The 20,642-nt window shown below is 40.4% G+C and overlaps 1 protein-coding gene across 4 annotated transcripts in view; it reads right to left on the reverse strand.

The window, feature by feature from the left end:
* chchd3a (coiled-coil-helix-coiled-coil-helix domain containing 3a) overlaps positions 1–20,642 on the reverse strand; it is a 62,301-nt gene that overhangs the window by 38,200 nt on the left and 3,459 nt on the right. For all 4 annotated transcript variants that reach the window (XM_063905014.1, XM_063905013.1, XM_063905012.1 and 1 more), the window contains exons 4-5: positions 14,542–14,635; positions 5,078–5,258 (exon numbers count right to left, since the gene is read on the reverse strand). In XM_063905014.1, coding sequence (XP_063761084.1) covers positions 5,078–5,258; positions 14,542–14,635 — 275 coding nt within the window. The remainder of the gene's footprint in view (positions 1–5,077; positions 5,259–14,541; positions 14,636–20,642) is intronic.

Raw genomic sequence — 20,642 nt, forward strand, 5'->3', positions numbered from 1 at the left:
GCTAAATCCCAAAGGGTCGTTGATCTGCTCTATCCTTTTTGTATTGTGTGTTTTTTATGAGAAGCTGTATGTATGAATTCAATAACCTGTTTAAGGAAAACTGATCTCAGACTAATAATCCTGCTTGCACTGCCAACTATTGGTGACATCATGCTTTTCCCTAACCCTGTCCTGCTGTGATCTAACATTGCGCTTTAGTTTAACAGCTGCTTTGACCACTGTATATTTAAGAATTATGGCTACACATTTCCTGTCAGAAAGGCTAGGCTCTTCACATGTTTTCCCAGCTTAGTTGTTTTTATGAAATTAAGTTTACCTTGTATGCTGTTGCAGGTCATTTGAGATGAGAATTAATAATTTTTGTCAGCTTCATCTGAAATCTATGTACTGTACAACTATTTAGAATTCAAAACACTGAATATTTAGTACAAGTCAGTAGAATTTTTTAATATATCATGGTACCTTACCATTTAACGGGAACCTATGTGTGGTTGGGGAGCTCACGTTTTTAGCAGTCACAACCCAACACAATATCTTCACCAAAAAACGTATCCTTCAGTTGTATATGTTTTATACTTCATACTGTTGCCTTTTGTTTTCAATCAGTTAGTGCTTAAGATGTCACATTTAAGGAAAATGTAAATGTAAGATCTGAGAGTTTTAAACCATTTACCGAAACCATTGCCGCCAGGTAGACCCCACCTGGGCCAGTGTTCGGAGCTCAGAAAGATTGATGACTCTGGGTTTGATCGAAAAGTCTGCCTAGGGGTTAGAGCCTGTGTCTCGGTGAAATGCTATGGCCAGTGATTGATTGGCCATTGGGCCAGTTTGGCTCCACAGAGAGCAGAGTCGTCAAAAATCCAAAGAGGGGATGGTGGGAGTGTGTGATTTCATTAAAACACAGATGTGTTTACTGACAGATGGCTGTAGACTGTGAATAAGAGAGTAATATGCCATGTGCTAGCTAGTATATCTCTCTGTCAAAACTCATCATTTGTCAGTCCATAAAGACAAGACTATATAGATCATTCAGTCACTGCTCTTTTTTGCTTTGACTTCCGCAAGTATCCACTGCAAACAATCACAGATTCCCTCATTAGTGTTTCAAAGATATTAAGCTCTAATTGACTTGTTCTCTAATTAAGTGTTTATTTGTGTGTAATGAGTCTACTACTTGATGAGGCCATCTTGACCACATAAAACCAGCAATCAGAGTTCTTCCACAGCAGGCCGCCAGCTTAATAAATCACACTAATCCAGAAAGTATTCTGAATAACCACAGGATGAAAAGATACTGTCTGTATTTATGAGGTCATATTGGAGACAAAACACGCAGTGGTAAACGTGCAACATTTAACTTTTCAATGTGAAATGACCAGATTTACCTTTTTTCTACATATTTAGCCAGTGGGAAGCTTTCTCTCCTACACTGGACAGAAAGGCATAACCAGCATAAACAGTCAAATTAAGAATGACCTAGATCTCCAAAGGCTTATTTATAATGAAATACTGCAACAGTCCCTATGTCTGCTTTTTTGTTGTTATCCTCCCAAATGCCGATCAAGGAAAGCTAAGACGTGAAACACCATGCTACATTACTATAAGAAGAAAACTTAGATATACTGCTTTATTCCTACAGGATGCCATTAACCACTTGTTTGTGCCAGAGTTCCCTTTCCTTATTCTGCGGTTCTCCCTGAGTGGCAGAACATGTGTGAGTGTTAACACTGAACATGTTCCCCGCAGACAACAGAACCCCAGGAACCCAACAACAACAATGACAACACACACCCCTCCCTACACTGTTGTGAAGTTTCAATTACTGGTAGACTTGGTGGCTGGCACCCAGCCTGACAGGGAGTGACTAGTGTTGGAAAAGCCTGAAGGACAAGCACTCCCAGCAGGGGGGTACCAATCATCTAGAGCCCCAGCTACACCATAAACACACTATTTAACAATGTATTTTATGATTTGATGCCCAAAATGGTCTGCCACGGGAGATAATTCTTCTTATTCTAGCTACTAAACTTAATTTAGAGGTTGTTAAGTTGACAATTGATCAGAACCACCATACTATACCAGTTTAAAAGAAGATATTTAGAGTGCATTACAAGGAAAATAAGTTTTATTACTCAAATCTTTTTGTTTTACCTAAAAGAAAAAGCATATTACTTATTTTGGGCTTAAAATAACTAGGATTTATTTTTTATAACGCTTTTACTGAAGAAACTGTAATTAAATTCTTAAATCGAGAACAGCCCCGTCAAATTACTATTATTAACTTCTTAATATAGTCTGTAAATCAAGGGGGTTTTGCTTTCCATATCATTTTTAAAGCTTAAAATGGCAAGAATCAGTGGTATACAGTAAGAACCGGAATCTATAAGCGGAATCGAAATCAATAGAACCTAAACGCTACCCAACCCTGGTCGAACGCTGTGTCTCGGGGCAATTCTCCTGAATGGGTGTCAATCTAATTGGTGCAGCTATGGTTGCGGAGGTTATTGTCATTACAGGTAAGCGTGGGGAGGCATAACTGCTCACAGCACCGCTCTCAGTGCGTGTGAAGTAGAGGCTGGACTATATGGGGTCCTGCTGCTCACCGTGACCTGTATCTTAATGAGGAGGACAAATCAATAGTGCGCTGGACAGAGAACACAACAACTACAGCTGCCATAGACAAATGTTATTTCAGTGGCAATGACCATGAGACGAGGGTTCAGGACAATAGAAAACACAGATTAGAACACAAATTATTACTTAATGTTTAACCTTATAAATATATATTGCGTAAATACCAGATGTGTATGTGTAAGTGTCATAAAAACATTTAATGGTTCAACTTTGTTTGTTTCCTAGCAGGAAGGAATATTTTATACTAAGTACACTTGAGAGAAACACAGGTGCATGTTATGACATTTTCTCAAAATGATTATATCTATTGCTTTTTTATAATTATATCACTTTTTTGTGTAGTGAGATTTAGCCAACAGGCCAAATATTGTATTCGGACTGTCTGAATAATATATCATGTCCTTATCTTAATGTTAAACAGTCAGTATTCCTCAAGGACATAACAGTGTAGCCTCTAAGAAAATACATGAGGTGTTACCAGGTTTAGTGGAAAATGGACTTGATGGAAGTGAATCGCCTCTGAAAGCTCTATCAGCCACCAGATTATGTGCTTAGTACAGCAAATAACAAATCTCCCTGGAGCTGTTTCACAATCAACTTATTGACTTTGCACAGCAATCAGAACAAGTTTCACCTTCCAATCATTGATGCTTATATGCTTGTAAATGTCATTTCTTGGGTAGCCTACGCTGAGGCAATCTTTTACTTATGGAAAGGGATAGCACCTCATAGTCGACCTAAATCTTGCGTCTTATTTTTATTTTAAAAGAAAACACAAATAGTCCCACACTAACATCCAGAGGGACAAAAAGACAAGCTAGAGACGGGGACACATAAACATAAAAGACCTTAGAACATTTTTTATGTTTCTTTAAAGATGAGTTCACTGTAGGAAGCAGACAAATAGAGAGTAAAATGACAATGGGCGGGGGGGAGACGTCTTGGGCGAGAGACGCTGCCTTTTAAAATGGAAAAGTCAATTTCAAGTTGAAAAGAACAGTGGCTGTGGGGAAGCGTCTGACTTGACAATTACATGAGTGGTGGGAAAGGCACTGCGCCTCCACTGATAACCCGGCGGATTCTATTAAAACTCCAGCACTCCAAAAGAATGCTCAAACCGGAGAAATTATCACACAGGCACGCACATACAAAACCCTCTGACAACGCCTCTTTTGCTGCAATGTGTGTTATTTAAAGAAGCAGAGACAAGGTGGAGGAGTAATAGAAACTTTCAACTGGATTTACGCTGGAAATATAAGTTACAGACAAAGAATAAAACAAAGAGCCTCATACGGAATGCACAGCCACTGCAGTGCTGCTTGCTGTAGTATCAAAGGCAGCTAATGGCTCTAGGTATAGCCTTGGGGACACAAGCAAAAGCTTCATAGCAAGCATATTGGAGGAAAAGTTATCTTGAGTACAAGGAGTTAGCACTTCAGGAGCATACTGGCAATGACAAGCACAAGGACACTCCTCTGTGTCGGTGCTGCTAATATATTAGAGATACAAAGCAGTGTGTAACATTCCTGCCCGTCCTTTCCTCATTTGTCCCGTCTTTCTTCCTATGAATAACAACTGATATTAAATGACAGAATACCTTGAACTGAAACTGCTTTTTTCTATGGATGCTGAAGGGAATAACCTCACATCATGGGTCTCCCTCCCTCACCACCACCTCTTTCTCTATGACTTTTTCCCCCCTTTCGTTTAGATCGCCGTTCCAAATGAAGGATCCCTCATACACTTGTCCCGCGGCGTGGAATCACGTCAACGCTCCGCTCCTTCTCTCTCAACAAAATGATTCATTTTTCTATTACGGCGATGAGCGTGTGAAATGAGCTATATAATCAACAGCATAGGTTTGTAAACAGCAGCCACACTCGGGGTGGAAAATGCATTTTCTTTCTGGAAACAATACACCGCCAGTGTGTGTGTGGTAAAGATTGCTCATCTGACAATGTTTACATGGCCAATTTACAGGAAATAAAGACAAAGGCAGCCCAAAATGAAAGTATCTTTTATAATACAGCAGAGATATTGAGAAGGACAAAATATCCAACTGTGGATTCATCACAGAGAACCTACCTTTTTGCTTTCTTTAAAAGACCTTAAACTTTGCTTCTTGTTTGCATTATGATAATATGGCTTTAATTTCTTGAAAAAAACTAGTGAAGGACAGGTACGAGTGCCAACACAGTCAAGATGTTTCTATGAATATCTGCTCACAGCGATGATCACACACTCACAGGACTGACATTTCTCAATGTACCAGGGACAACCTGTCCATTACAGCAAGTACTATAGCTTCACCTCTGTGTGTCCGTGTTAAAATATTCATTGTCTACTTGACACTGTGGTGTATGCAACTAAATGTTTTGAAGTGTTTGACCAGATAAAATGAGTTTGATTCAAACATTGATGCATGTTTTTGTGATAGACTTACGAATAGCTGAGCACGAAGCCTCTCATCTTCAGTGGCGATCCTCTCTCTTATGACAGCATGCTGGATGCTCTCCTCGGCAACGGCCCGCTCCACAGACAGGATCCTGGACACTTCACTCTGTACCTGGGACTGGGCATCATCCTGAGCATGGGCTGCTGCACGGGCCTTCTCTGTCTCTGCCCTGTGGAGTATCATCATTTTATTAAAGCACTTTAAATGTTCAAAATGGAAATAATGTACAAACTGCACAAACGAATGTATCTGCAGACTGTACCATGGGTAATAATAATGCATTTCATAGTACAGGAGTACAGTATAAACATACTACTCACTATCGTTCCCCTAAAGGTATCTCTATAATGCATGACTTGCTACTCAAATGTTCAGTGTAAAAAATGATGCCGTCCACAGTACAGTCTTCTGCACTTCAGACATGTGTTGCCTGACAATATGGCTGTCCTCTTCTGGCACGTTACTTTTTTGCTTTTAAATAAAATGTCAAGCTTCTTTGAGACAAAAACTAACTTAAATAACATAGAACTTAACAACCTTAATGACAAATGTTAAGTGGTGAATGGCTTTATGGGTATTTATTTATGGCAATAATTGCAGCAGAAATGTTTTGGTAAACCTTTACAGCATCTTCGCTGTTAACAGCACACCCACGCTCGAATGCCTTTATGCTGCAGTCCTGCAGTGTCCCCCAAAATAATTAAAAGGTCACACAGGCAATTACGGTGCTAATGAAGCATAGATAAGAGCCGATATACTTGTATATTGATTTTCAACCTTAATGTCAGATTCTTCCAGACATTGGTCTGTGTTATCCCACCCTCTGCAAAGAGGGGGCAACAATGAGAAGAGTAAAATAACTTGATGTAGGTTTAGACATGTCAGACAGTTCATATCATTAAAAAACTGTTTGATTAACTTGGACTATAATGATAGACAGGGAAGTAACTGTTTTCCCTAACAATAATCATCGATACAGTAAGGCAGTGGTATAGACAGAGTCACTACGCTCTCTGCAGACACAGGACCACCATTTGAACCCTGTCACTGGGTTCCTATAGTTGCCTAGCAACACACTCCCTACTCAGCGACAGTGTGCTTGATTGGAGAAGAGGAGAAAACGTCCCCGAGACCCTGAAAGTCTTCCTCTGCAAAGAATCAAACAGTAGTGGCAGCGTAGAATAAACACAGAACAGACAGAGCAGGTGCTGAATGAATCGTGGCAGACTGAATGAAGATTGTGAGGATCTTAATAAACTTCTGCCTAAGAAACAAATCTAAAGACAGCCCTGCCAGACAGCCTTATGAGAAGAAAATCCTCCACCTTCAAATGAACCACGTCTGATCTTTATGATGACTGTATGATGCCACAGTAAAACCACAATGGTGGGTTTTAAAAGATGATTCATTTTTTTAAAGTTTTAAAAAGATGGGACATTTTTGTTTTATTCATGAACAATTAAGTTAAATGCAATCATAGCCTCATCAGGTTTGCTCAGGATGATCATTTAAGTGCATTATCCTGCTTGTCAAGTGTGTGGTAACCGTCCTAGACACAGCATGTGGCTTTTTCACCTCATGGCTCGATTTTTCTGCATATTACATGCACCCACTGATCTGTCAACATGAAGGGTTTTCATCTTTAATTATATTTCAATATTCTCATTCAGTTCTTCACTCACCTGTGAATATAACCAAACTCAACAAGGAGTGAGGAGTCGTGATGGACAGACTACTCCTACTGATCACCATGCCTTTGAGCAGATGACATCTAGGTCTATTAAAAATATGTCTGAAGTCTTAAAGCTACTGTTTGCCCTGCAACGCCACTAACTGTCAGAGAGCAAGACGAGACGGGGAGACAAAGAAAAAGACAGGAGAGGAGAGAGAGGAACGGAGCGAGAGTGAGTGGTGGCGACATGACATGTTTGGCCCTGAGGAAGTGAAGCAAAAAGGGAGTGAGGCAGAGATGGAGGGAGACGGAGAGAGACCAGCCATGTCCAGTCTCACAGTCCACTGGGCTGCAGACGTCAGCACACTCCATCCATCATCGGGTTTCAAACTCACGCACACACCGACACACAGGGAGCCTCCTAATGGCCTTTTACATTCACCATTTCCCCACAATCAACGCCTGCCTGCCTACACTGCTAATGCACCTAAGCTACATTTACTCTAGAAGCTTAAGCTGTTGCAACTATAAGAGAAAAATGACTGCATGCAGGGTTTTCAAGAAATGTACTGTGTTGGTGGCACCCAGGGGCCAGTGTTAGAAAAAGAACTTAAAAAGCACTGTGGGTAAAAAAAGAAAACCTTTATAGAAAAAGAATAAGAAAATGATTTTATCAAAGCAATTTTACATAAACTGTACCTAATAAAGCTTTGTTACAAAAACTGTGACTGAACTCATTAAATGATTGACTGTTCATGTTCTGAAAGTGCGATGTTTAAGGGACTACAAACATTTTGCTACGCACCAGTCAGATATCAGTAGTGCAAAATAACATTTTGTTACAGAAAACAAATATGATAGTGAATCAGAACTATATTGCGCAAAAGTACAAGAAAAAGGTATATTCACTGAAAAAAGGGTGAAGGCATTATGCAAAATTACAATAGAGAAAAATGACCCAACTGCCATGATTTTGTTGGACAAATAAAAAAAAACACTCTTTCTGTCTGGGGGAAAAAAATCTTTGTTTTTATTATTACATAAAAGTAAATCAAAATCTATCAAATGGGACTTAAAGCTTAAATATCGACAAGTGAAAGAAAGACGGCCAAGGAAATAGACAGCCTTGGAAAAAGAAAAAAAAAGTCCCTCGACTTTCTCACAAGTGCTAACCCAAGCAAAGACTGCTATCACTAGCTGGATGCTATCTGTCTGCTTCAGCCCTATTGCTTTCCAGTCATTATTGCCCTGTCCCTGGGATATTGGACGCATTTTTCATTCCACTGTAGAAGATTGGCACTGGGTAGGAAAGGGGGGCTTTGAGGTAGGGAAAGGAGAGTCAGACACAGAGAGGAAAAAGACAACAAAAACAAAGATCATGTTTTTGGAGGGTAAGTGGATGATGCTTGGCCTGGGCCTGGATAGAGAGAGAGCGAGGATATTTTTGGCCCTGTAACCTGTGCGTTTTGAAGGCTCAGTGAATCAAGGCTTACGAACAGAAAGATGGAAAGATAAAACCGGAGAGGTAGCATTAATTTGAAAAGGAGTTGAGTACAAGTGGGCCGGGCTGTGTCGGAAAAGTGACTCACTATTCAGGAGATGACCTTGAACAGAGATACTTGGGGACATTATTTTATAAACCTGAAAGAGATTAGATCTGTGGCCGGTTATATGAAACATTTATAGGTTGAGTAGCTGAGATACTGAGACTGCAACTTAAGGGCAATCTTTCCGTGTGTGTGTGTGTGTGTGTGTGTGTGTGCGTGCGTGCGTGCGTGCGTGCGTGCGTGCGTGCGTGCGTGCGTGCGTGCACACCTTCCAATAGCACATGCACTGAAAGAAAATTGTCCAAAGTAATGAGCAACTCTGCAACAACTGGTACAAATGGAGTAGGGTCACCTGTTACTCCACAGAGAATCCTTTCAAATATCATTACCTTTGCAGAAATACTGTATAATAACACTGATCACAAATTCATGCCTTCTTCCTTCCCCTCCTTTACCTCTCTACCTTCTGTCTGTCTCCTCAGCTCTTCCCTCATTAATGCGTCCCGTTGTCTACCTGTCACCCACACGAGATGCGTCTCAATAAGGTCTGCCTGTCAGGATGTATTCTGACCCACCAGCAAATCAGAGCAGACTCCAAGTGTCTTGAAACAAAGGCATTTAAAGGCCCAATGCAATATTGATGTTGGGAATAATGTAGCTGAATGCTGCCTATGAATATTTTATGGAGCTAAGCACTCTTTCTCACACACATGCGCTCACACACAAACACACAGCATCTGACTGTGGGTGCTCTGAAATGCTGGGACACAGTTTTAATTAAGTGTATGGGAACAAAGGACTGTGCAATGATAAGATTCATTTAGAAAAGCTCCAATTCTGCAGAAGGAACATAAAAGCCATTTTGTACTCCCCCTCTACTTCGCCCACAACCATGAAGAGATAACTCTAATGTTCTTAGTGCGACGATCAAGCACACTGTCCAAAGAGAAAACCATTGTCACCCTCACCTCTGCTGTTGTCACTTCAAATATCGTACCTAGTGCTAAAAGCTCGACCTATAGCCAATCAACACATTGAAAGAGGCAGAGCACAAATTCCATCTACTTGATGTTGAATACATTCATAGACCTAATGGTTATCTTTCAGTACAGCTACCTGAGTGTTGCAGGGCGCTTAAACACTGTGATTATAATAGAAATGACTTGAAGTTTGTATTGAACTACGTCCAACTGATTCCATCTGTTCTGTCTTAGACCAGCTCGAGGAATAGACAAAACAAAGATGGTATATTTGTTGGAGATTGGACGGAGTCAATAACCATAACTGTTCGACTGAATAGGTCAGCAGTAGGCTTCAGTACAAAACTGATATTTCTTAAAACAGTATATTTACAGTTTGGTTCACAAAAACATGACCTTATACACTGGGGAGGGAGCACTTCTACGTATGCAGGTAGTGAAACACTCATGATCACATCACACAAATGTACGGCACAAATATCCCGAGACAAGAAGGCAGCATACAAGAATGCACAATGTGTTAAAGTTTGTCACAGCTGAAGCCTGGGGGCCCGAGGGTTGCATGTGAGATTGTGTGCATGAGGGTTAATGTAAAACACATTGAGCATATATGGTATTGTGTGCGGTTGCAATGCTATTGTTGGCGGGTTGCTTGTTTCTAAGCATGGAACAAATGAACTGTTGCGGTAGTTGTTTCTAGGTGGTTGCTCTCAGGTTTTGCATGGTTGCTAAGGTGTTACCAAGTGAGCAAAAGTTTGTGCTACAATAATATATATTGTAAATGATTCATGTTTAATGTCTGGGCCCCTTTTCTTAAGCTTGGGTAGATAATTTGAAGTCCTATTTCACATATCATTGCGCCTTATGACTGTACGTATTTCTTAACCGTCCGTAAATGAAATGAAAGTGGTTTTGACTTTAGTTGGCGGTGCATTATTAAGCACTCTGAGTGGTTAATATTTTGCTGTCTATGGTTATGTGTGTAGGTGACGTTGTTTGAGGGGGTTGTCCTCAGACGCTGTTATACAGCTGGTTGACTGTTTGGGTTCATGAGGCCATTGTTATGGGGATTCCTTTGTAATTGTTCTATGTATTCTCTTGTTTTCTGCCCTTTAAACACTTTGTAAATTAAATAAAGATTGTCTTAAGCATCTGCATTATTATTATTATTATGATGATGATTATTATGACTAACCTGTATAGTCATTAGGATTATCATATTATTATCATTTTTACTTTTATTCTGGTTAAGATTGTAGGTAAAGATACTGAAGTATATCATTTTTTTTGCAGTAGTTACAGTTATCAATGCAAGTGCAGTCAGAGAATACTGCTGATTTGGACACATTTTAAGGTAGAATGATAACTCCCTAGGCACAAATCAGATTGGGTTTATGAACAAAAACTAATATAATGTGTGCTTGTCACTGTATGCATTTATGTTAAAATAAACAGAATGTAAAACTCTGTGGGCTATCTGTCTGCATCTGACCTGGGAGCTGAGAAATGTAACGGGCTGGCTGGTGAATGGTAAGGCAGAAGCTCTGGGAGAAGGTCAGCGTTCTCACTTAGAAGTCTGACACGCAATTATATCGCCAACACAAGCTGCTTGACTACATGCCGAAATAATGGGCAGAAGTTTCTGAACAACAACTAACCTTTAAGTGTTAGAACTGGACACTCATGCAGGGGATAGATTGAGAGAGAGAGGGACGTAGGAAGAAGACATGGATTGCAGGGAAAAAATAGATTGAGAAATGAAAAAGTCTGATTGAGTAACTATAGATATTTGGAGTAATACAGGAAATGTGGAGAACGAGAAGGGGGATAAAGACAGGGAAGGAAAAGGTGGAGGAAACCCAGGGAGGAAAAAGTGGATGGAGAGGTGAACCAGGAGCAGATGGTATGTTGAAGGAGAGACAGGATGATGTAAGAGTTTTCTCGCCACCCCAGCATCCCTCCTTCTCTCATTCTTTCTCTGAGTCGTTCTGCTCTGATGACTCACAGAGAAGCGGCAGAGGCAAATCTGCTCCCTGCAGCCGCTCCTTGCTACAAATGAGTTTAGGCTGCACCCAAATGAACTCCTCACAGAGCCTTTACTTCACTCTTACCAGAGCAAAACATGCAAAGCCAGATCTCCTGGAGTTCATTCGTAGCCCTAAAGCCAGACAGAAGAAAGACTGCCATAATATAAAAACACCACTATTGCTTGAAATCCCCTTGCTCTGTGTACTTACACAGCAATATTGCACGAGATAGCGTGGAAATAATAACATTTTAAACAAATGAAATGCGTTTGGTTGCCTAACAGAGTTCTAATGGCCTTACTCTGGCAGTAACTTCCAATTAACACTTTTTTTCTACTGTAAAACACCATGCATGAATAACTTATTTATTTTATTATGTTTTGTGTTGAACATGACCTTAACATTTTGGCCTCATGTATCTCATGTGTGTGCCTGTTGTTTCCCCAATGACCTGGGGGTTCACATATTCTTTTATTTCATTGTGTTCGAGCTGTGAAGCACTTTCACTGCAGGGTTCTGTATCATGTGAGGCACGGCGCAGTCTTGTTAACTGCACTTTAAAACACACTTAAAGGTCCCCTATTATGCAAAATGTACATTTTGCTGTCTTTTATACATTAATATGTGTCTCCGGTGTGTAAGGAGACTCACAAAGTGTCAGAAAATACAACCCTCTCTCTTTTGCTCCTTACCCACATCTCTATATATGGGGATGCAGGATGTCTGCAGGAGGGACTTAGAGTTGTTTATATAATACATATAATGTCTCTGTTCTAGTGGGAAACACTGAGAAGTGTTTCAGAAATAATGCTGGATGTGGTTTGGAACATAATATGACATTTAATCATGGTAGCGTTTAGCTGAGATAGATCAGGAGCTCCAAAGGGGCGTGGCCAGCTTCAGCTCATTTGCATGAAAGGGAAAGTCACAGAATCAGCACTTTTGAAAACGGGAATGAAACAGAGGGATAGTGGACATTCTAAAATGCATGATCTGTTTGGTATTTTGAGCAAAACACGTCAGAGACATGTTTTGATGACTGGAGATTTGGACCACGGCGCAAAGTCTTCTCCAGCACATGCCAAAGATTCTCAATCGGGTTCTGGTCTGGACTCTGTGGGGGCCAATCCATGTGTGAAAATGATGTCTCATGCTCCCTGAACCACTCTTTCACAATTTGAGCCCGATGGATCCTGGCATTGTCATCTTGGAACATGCCCGTGCCACCAGGGAATAAAAAATCCATTGATGGAATAACCTGGTCATTCAGTATATTCAGGTAGTCAGCTGACCTCATTCTTTGGGCACATAACGTTGCTGAACCTAGACCAGACCAACTGCAGCAACCCCAGATCATAGCACTGTGTAGGAGACCTTTAACTCTTACTTGAATTGTACAGCAACAGTCACCCAGTTTCCTTCCTGAGTCTTCCAACACAGTAAAAGCCATTATCACATTGCGTTCCACAACCAAAACTTCCCTGAAATGACTTCCTCTACTGTGGAGAGGTGAAATACCATTGAAATTTAATTATTGTTTGACAGCCCAGACGAGAAGAAAGGCACTCGGTTGCTCTCATCTATTTCAATTAAAATGGAGCACCAGTCACCTTTATCTGCAATGTCGACAAATGAAGAGAAAAGTTCAATTGCAGGTGGTAAAAGAAAGAAGTTGAAGACATGTTGAGTCCTAAAGTATGGTGGTGTGTTAGCTTGAGCAGAAATGTAATGTGAGTTTGCTGTGTCATCCTAAATTTCCAAATGACAAATGTAATTGTGACTCAGCTCATATTAACAGGGAATTGGATGAAGTGCCTAAGATCCTAAGCTTATGACCTCCACTGTGTTTTACTTTACTTAATATGAATACAACAAAGTACGCCCCCAACAGGTGTAGCAGTGTTTACACAGGAGGCATTTCAGGCGCGTTGTCAGGCTCATGTGTGTCTAACATAATGGATATACTTTTTATTTATAATGCAACTCCCAAATGCAAGCCAAGTCAAAGGCATGCATTTGATTTCAAATATACTGACAAAATGGGCAAGAGAAAAGAACAGTAGACCAGGCCACTTTAAAAACTGATATTAATATGCCTGCACACACAGTGCTGGCTAGCTGAGAATTGCTTATTGACCATTTCATGTTCAGTTAAGTCTTCTTTAGTGAAAAAGCAACCCATGACAAGCACAAACAAAATTTGAGGGTTTGAGAGCGTCAATAATTTCAATTAATTGCAAGGAGGGTGTAATTTTGAGGCACTTAACTGCTCTGAACAGACATCAATAAGTGAGCTGCAGGAAGCAGTCACATCACACAAACAAAATAGCCAGAATAAAAAAATCTATAGACAAATGATTTCTCAAAACCACATGTTAATTTCTCTCTTTTTGAATGGGAATCAAAAATGAAGCTACATGCTAGGCTAACTTTCCCTCCTGTTGGATATAGGAGGGTTTTTTAATACAGTACAGAATGTTTTAGTGGGAAATCACAGTAGTTCATTCACCAGGGTCAGCTGGGGAGCATCCAGGCCTATTAAAAAGGAGGCGCAACAACATTATCGGACATTATGGCATGTGCACCTGCTTCTTTAGAGTCAAAAAGAAAAGAGAAGAGTGGAGGGGAGGAATGTGCTCTTTACATGAACAGTGTGTTTCTTCATCAGGCAGGGCTAATGGATCACCCACTCAACACCCAGGAAATTACCTCAGGATAGCACCCTCCTCTCTCAGGCATGATTAATTGATCTGGAGAAAGGTAGAAGAAGCAGAGATAGAGAGAGAAAAAAAGTGCTGATGCGGTTCGGAAGTGGGGTGGATTGGAAAAAGTGGGGAATCAAAAAGGAATGGTGCTGACCTTTTTGACTATTAATGAAAGCGGGAAATTGTCACGTGAAAATATCTCTGCTTTCTAATGATATCCTGTTGACACTTGGTGCAATACCCCGACGCGATCTATCATGATCCAAAGAAGGAAGGTAGGGCAGAGAGAAAAGGAGAACGAGAGAAATGCACACCACACAGCAGTGGGTTTGACTTTTAGGAAACCCAGGAACGTTCTTTTCAACTCCAGAAGAAAAATAATGGCAATCAATTCACTTCTGGAATAAGCAAAATGCCTTGCAACAACATATGCTTTTGTTGAAGGTCATAAACAAGACCATTAACCATTCCACAGCAAAACAGTGTATGTGTTTGTGTGTCGGTGTGTGTTTGTGTCTAACCAGGCTTGCAGCTCTTGCTCTGCCTTGGCCCGATCCTCCTCCATGTCTTTGTGCAGCTCATCAGTGATGGTCTTCCTCAGGGCCACTTCATCAACTAGGGACACAAAGAGAAGGGGAAGAGAAAGTTAGAAAACGGAGGATTGTGGTGAAATAACTGTTATTTTCTAACAGCAATGTTGTGTTTGATGGAACACTGAGTCATACCATCTTAAAAGTAAAAAACAGATACACTGAGTACTTTTTGAACAAGCTGTTGACAATAACTGAATAAATCAATCAACAGTTATAATTATATTGTGCTAACTGCTGCTTTTCGGCCAATCAAAACAGGCAGGTTGGCCTTATGCTCATTGAAATTAAGTTTTACTATGTTCACAAAAAAATGGAATCAACGACAACATAATAACCTGTTTAATGCATGTTGAAAATGTTTTGTTAGTTTCTGAATTTTCATAAAATCAGAGTTTATATATAGTGTCCACTCTGTGCTTTCTGTGAGTAGAGCCAGGTGGGTTAGAAATCGCAACCACCATGCTGTATGACTGACAGACAGAAACATGTCTATAGTGCGTGCACACACACACACACACACACACACACACACACACACACACACACACACACACACACACACACACACACACACACACACACACACACACACACACACACACACACACACACACACACACACACACACACACACACACACACACACACACACACACACACACACACACACACACACCCCCACCCACCCACCCACCCACCCACACACCCACACACCCCCCCACACACACACACACACACACACACACACACACACACACACACACACACACACACACACACACACACACACACACACACACACACACACACACACACACACACACACACACACACACACACACACACACACACACACACACACACACACACACACACACACACCTATCTACATAATATTCATGTCAGGGACATCATACATGTATGATTTCCGGGTCTCCACCGGTCTATCTTGGCAGGTAATTAAGCATGAAAGTAAAGATGCCAGGCCAAGACGTGCTCTGAAGACAGAAGTGCCATGCGGTGTGCTGCGACACTGCAGTAATGGAGGGAGTGTCTGTGTGTGTCAAGATTACTCTCCCGCTGCATTAGTTAGATAGGATAATCCCTATTGTCAGAGTCTATTATTACCTGGTAACATGTGGGAACAACCGGCCAATGGACACGCTACATGAAAACCGAATGCCAACTTAATCAGATCAACAGTAAGACCTGAAATGTGCAATGACATTTCTTTCTTAGTTTTGTAGCAAATTGTTTAGTTAAAGTGCCCATTTTGTGATTGAACAAAAGGTGTGGGGTGCTTGGGGTTTATATGTTCGGGATTCCATGTGGTCTTAAGAAGTGGTGATGCTTTACATCCTTTACACATTCTTTGATTCTAGTATCAGAAATAGAAAGCTTACAAAGACGAACAAAGGTCAACAAATGATCAATTTAGCAACTTTAGTTTATTGTTAAGTTAAATACGTTTTTTTGGGGCAGACTTGAAATCAAGACCATCTAATTGTGCGTAGTTGTTTTCACTTAAATAGATAGAGCCATTTTCTACAATCCCCAAATCCAGAACAGCATCATTTTCTAATTAAATGTTTGAAATAGCACGTGGCCCAAAGCCTGTTCCCCAGTTGTGTTGGACATCTTTTTAAAAGGCTTTTCAGATACCTTGTGGACAGTAAGACAGAATCCCACACAACAAACCTCCTCTAAAGAAAGAAAAAAAACAATTAGGACTCCAATGCTTGGCTTCAAATTGATATTTTTTTGTAGCACTGGTGGTAGCAAAAAAAGGTTTCCTTTATGGGGTGGAATTGCCTTTATGGGTGTGTGCAAGTGCCACTGATGTATTCGGCTATCCATTTATAAATGAAGGAATTAACTACATAACATTTAAACTTAACTGGTAAACATTTAGGGGCAAACAGACATCTCTCAGTTGCTAATAAGTAAAGATCTAAAAAGATGTGTATTGTGTTTGTGCTACTGGTAAACTGGTAGAAACTAGTTACCAGGCGATGGCTACAGTTAATGCAACTGGTGTCATGGAGACATAGAGTAAAAGCTCAGCTCATTAGCAAGCATTTAATCCTCCACCTTGTGTTATTTTAGTTTCCTTTCGCCTCCTCCTGCAGCTCTGTCACACCCACACTGTTAACAATTTGCTCTTAGAATACAGTTCATTTAATCCTTGCTCTGAATTACAACCTCCATAGCCTTTTTCTTCTCTGCAGCAAACCGCACATAAGAAGAACTCACAGCATGACAACACTTTGGTACGGCCTAGAGAAAGAAAAAGCAGCAGGTAGAGAGAGGTTTAGGATGACAGGGCTTCAGAAGAAACACTCGTGCAAACAGAGGCGGTGATTGACAGTTGACAACTTTTTGCTGCATAGTGTCTCCTCAAAGACAGACACTGCTGTCACCTAACTGTCCAGAGTGTGGGAAAATAATATCCATCATCTCTGACAGCACTCAGAATCTCCATTGATCCATCTGCAGAGGAGAGTCTAATTACGACTCTGTTAAGAACTACGACAGAAGACAACCTGTAGGAACAGAATCCTGCCGAAGGTGTCCGTCAAATAACAAGTAATAATGCTGTTGACATCAGGTTGATATGCAAACATCCAATGATATGCTATGACTGTCTTCCGTCTACAGAAATAACACACTGGCCTTTAGACATGAAATATGTACCTCAGTAAGGCATTTTAGCAAGAAAACTGTCTCCTGGAGATGAGAGACTAAACAATGTACTGCATGAATATTGTATTGTTATGCAATATCAGTCTAGCTATCTACTCTGGTTATCATATTTTTGTGATAACTTCAACCAATGTGACAATATATTCAGAGCCAGGTATTTCCCTTTCAAACCTGAGAAAAAGTATCTTTCTTAGGTATTTTTCCAACTCAGAACAACCTGCTGAGAAAAGAAGTTAACGCTGCCTCTTGCCATGATGACACTTGTGAGAATAATGTCTTTATACCACAATGCATCAGCAACTACAGCAACAGCTCATAAGTTATTTGATAGAAACACCTCCATTACTCATGTTTCCATTCACAGATTTTAACCGTAGATGAATACACAGTACTGGCAACCAAACTAAACTCTTTAAATCAGAGGTCAAATCCTGCCGTTATGAAGTAACCATGGGGTAAGACTGGCATTTCTGTATCAACCGCCCTTTATAATATCTCACACTTACATTAAAGAAATATCCCTCTGAGCAGTACACTAAGAAAAGTAAAATTCTAAAAGTCCTCCAAGTTCAGACAAGCCTCAGCAATTCCTCATTTACCATCACATGCTCTCCAGCTCTGCTGAGAGAGGCTTCAGATAGCTAGCAGGCCCGCAGGGTCACCTGGAGAACAGGTTCTGATATGATAAACACCGTCTGGGGTCCTTGAGGGAGGCTGGTTTGGGTCAGAGACAATTCCAGATCGACAGAGCCAGTGTCACTGCTGAGTAGGACATGTAAATGTTAAAAAGATTAAAAACTCATCATCTTTTTAGACGTGTCCCCCTCGTTTCCGTTTCCTCCAATCACTAAACCCTGTGGAAACCCATAGAGGAGTAGGAGAGGTGGTGAAGCACAGGCTATTGGCAGTGGAGATAATAGACGAAGGCAAATTGCGTTTCTCATCAGAAGTTTCATTAACCCCAGGACCCGCGTGGAGGGCATAATCTGTAACATTACCACTTCCTCACGTTTCCAGCTCGCGCTTCGTGGAGTCACAGCACACCTTTCACAATGCTCGCATAGGAAAGAAAATAGAAAAGAAAAGCGCCAAGAGCAAGCTGCAGCCCTGCCAGGCAGGTGCCATTTCTGTTATATTTTCTTTTATCCAGATATTTCCTGTTAATTCAATCTCATGTGATGAAAAATGACCTAACTGATCACTTCACATTTAAAGAAGATCACAATAAAAGTGAGTTTCAAAAGGAGAGGGATATATTTCTAAACTCACATTCATGCACACAAGTCATCCACATTTCTCCTATTGTTTTTCTCTGCCTGTCCCTCTTTCCCCCAATTCTCTCTGCCGCACCTGGGAGACATTTAAGCAGGCTATTAGTCCAGCACAGTGTGTGGGCTCAGGCATATGAATATTTATACCACATTGGAGAAGGTGTAGGAGGTTCAACCTTGACTATGTAATCAGCACACATACTGAGTCAGGCCCATGATTTAGAGACAGTCGACCTGCTGAGAGCCTCACTCGATACTCAACTCTCGTGGACACACATAATCAATGTCTGCCTCATTAAGGTCGTACCCTTTCAGAATTGGGCTGAACTTTGCAACTTTTTAACGAGATTCACATTCCTCCTACTTTTTTTTTTTACTTCTTTAAAAAGAGCAAGCTTGATCAATCTTCCGAGTTGACTTTTTCCTTGTCCTTAATAATACTGAGGTTGTTACACATTACACCGCGGGGTGACCTTGCAAAGAAAGTAGAGGACTCAATGTCAACCGACATGATTGTTCAGGGATACGGTAAATATGATATTTAAAAGAGGGCCACTGCCTGACATCAAGCTATTAAAAACTGCAACAATGGTCACTCTGCAGAAACATAAAAAGCACAGCATTCACTCACAATCCTTAAAGCTGTTTCTATATGTGTATCCCATTCTCCAATCGTTTAGTAACTGGTGAAAAGAGGCAAAGAAAAAAAAGAAATGAGAACTTCTGTACTCAATCTTTTTGTGTGTACAGCATATTTGCAAATACCTGTTCATGTCCTGAAACAGACAAATGTACAACATACAGATAGATGAGAACTACACTTTACACGCTTCAGGTCACAAAAATTAAGTGAAATATCGTTCTATCTTTTAATCTGATTGGTGCAAACAATAGAAGAAAAATTGAATTCAACATGGAAAAATGTGCTGTGAAAATGCCCACAGAGCTAATGGAAAATCGACCAACAAAGAAGTGAATTTTTGGGATAATTTAAAGGAATAAATTCTTTTAATTATCCAAATTGTGTTACTAATAGTGACTAATAGTAATAATAATGCTCAAACTAAAAAAGCAAGGGTCTCACGCAAAGTTTGGTGTCATATCACAGAAACACTATGGCCAAATTAAAGTTTAACACGCACGCACATACGTCCACTTCCTCCCCTTAATGAGGCCTCGTGGTTTGTTGTGTGAAACTGCGGAGGTGTCGTTTTAATCACTGGAGTCAGTGTGGCGTGGCATAAGTTGGCCTTTTTTAATTACCTTTCTGATTGAGCACAGTCAAGGATGGGGAGGCCTGCCCACACCCTGCATACCGCCTTCTTAAGAACCGGCGCCCACGCCCCATTATGAACAGTGCAATGAACAGGTAACATTCAAACGTCCTCTGTTGGATATGTCAAGAGACAAGGAGCAAGCACCCACACTATTAAGACGGAAAACTATAACTCAAGAGAAGGAGAAGTCTACCCAAAATGATATCAGAAAAACTAAAAATATTACTACGTTTATGAACTTAACAGTACACCCCAAATATAAAGCTTTGGCAATACTGAATGTCAGTATGGGCATGCTAATAAAGCACTGAATGAAACATTATAGTGAGTTTGTTTGTGTTTGAGTCTCCAAATGTAAACAATGTAACTGAATTACAATCAACTATATCAATATATTAACAGCATCATTCTGATAGTGACAGGGGTGTCATTTGATACTTGTTTCAAATAATAAAAATATATGTAATTAAACTTGCTTTCTAATGAGACTTAACATTTTGGAAAAGTTTCAAAAAAACAGCTCTTATTTAAGTTTCTGTTCATTATAACAATTTTCTATTTCTTCTTTTGAAATTTGAGGCCGTGGAAATTGCCTTCTTTGACATCCGTTGTAAAAGATCTTGATTGTACCTGTTGTAATGAAGGTAAAACAGTTATAATAAAAATGAGAAGGAGAACGTTTCCATACAGATAAAATGACCACAACTGCTGAGTGTAGCCTCACTATTATGAGAGCTCTAACAAACTGCAGGAAGAAGTAGGGTCATTTCGACAGGTT

The sequence above is a fragment of the Eleginops maclovinus genome, chromosome 17 (assembly GCF_036324505.1).
Source record: "Eleginops maclovinus isolate JMC-PN-2008 ecotype Puerto Natales chromosome 17, JC_Emac_rtc_rv5, whole genome shotgun sequence".
In the NCBI taxonomy this organism is placed as follows: Eukaryota; Metazoa; Chordata; class Actinopteri; order Perciformes; family Eleginopidae; genus Eleginops; species Eleginops maclovinus.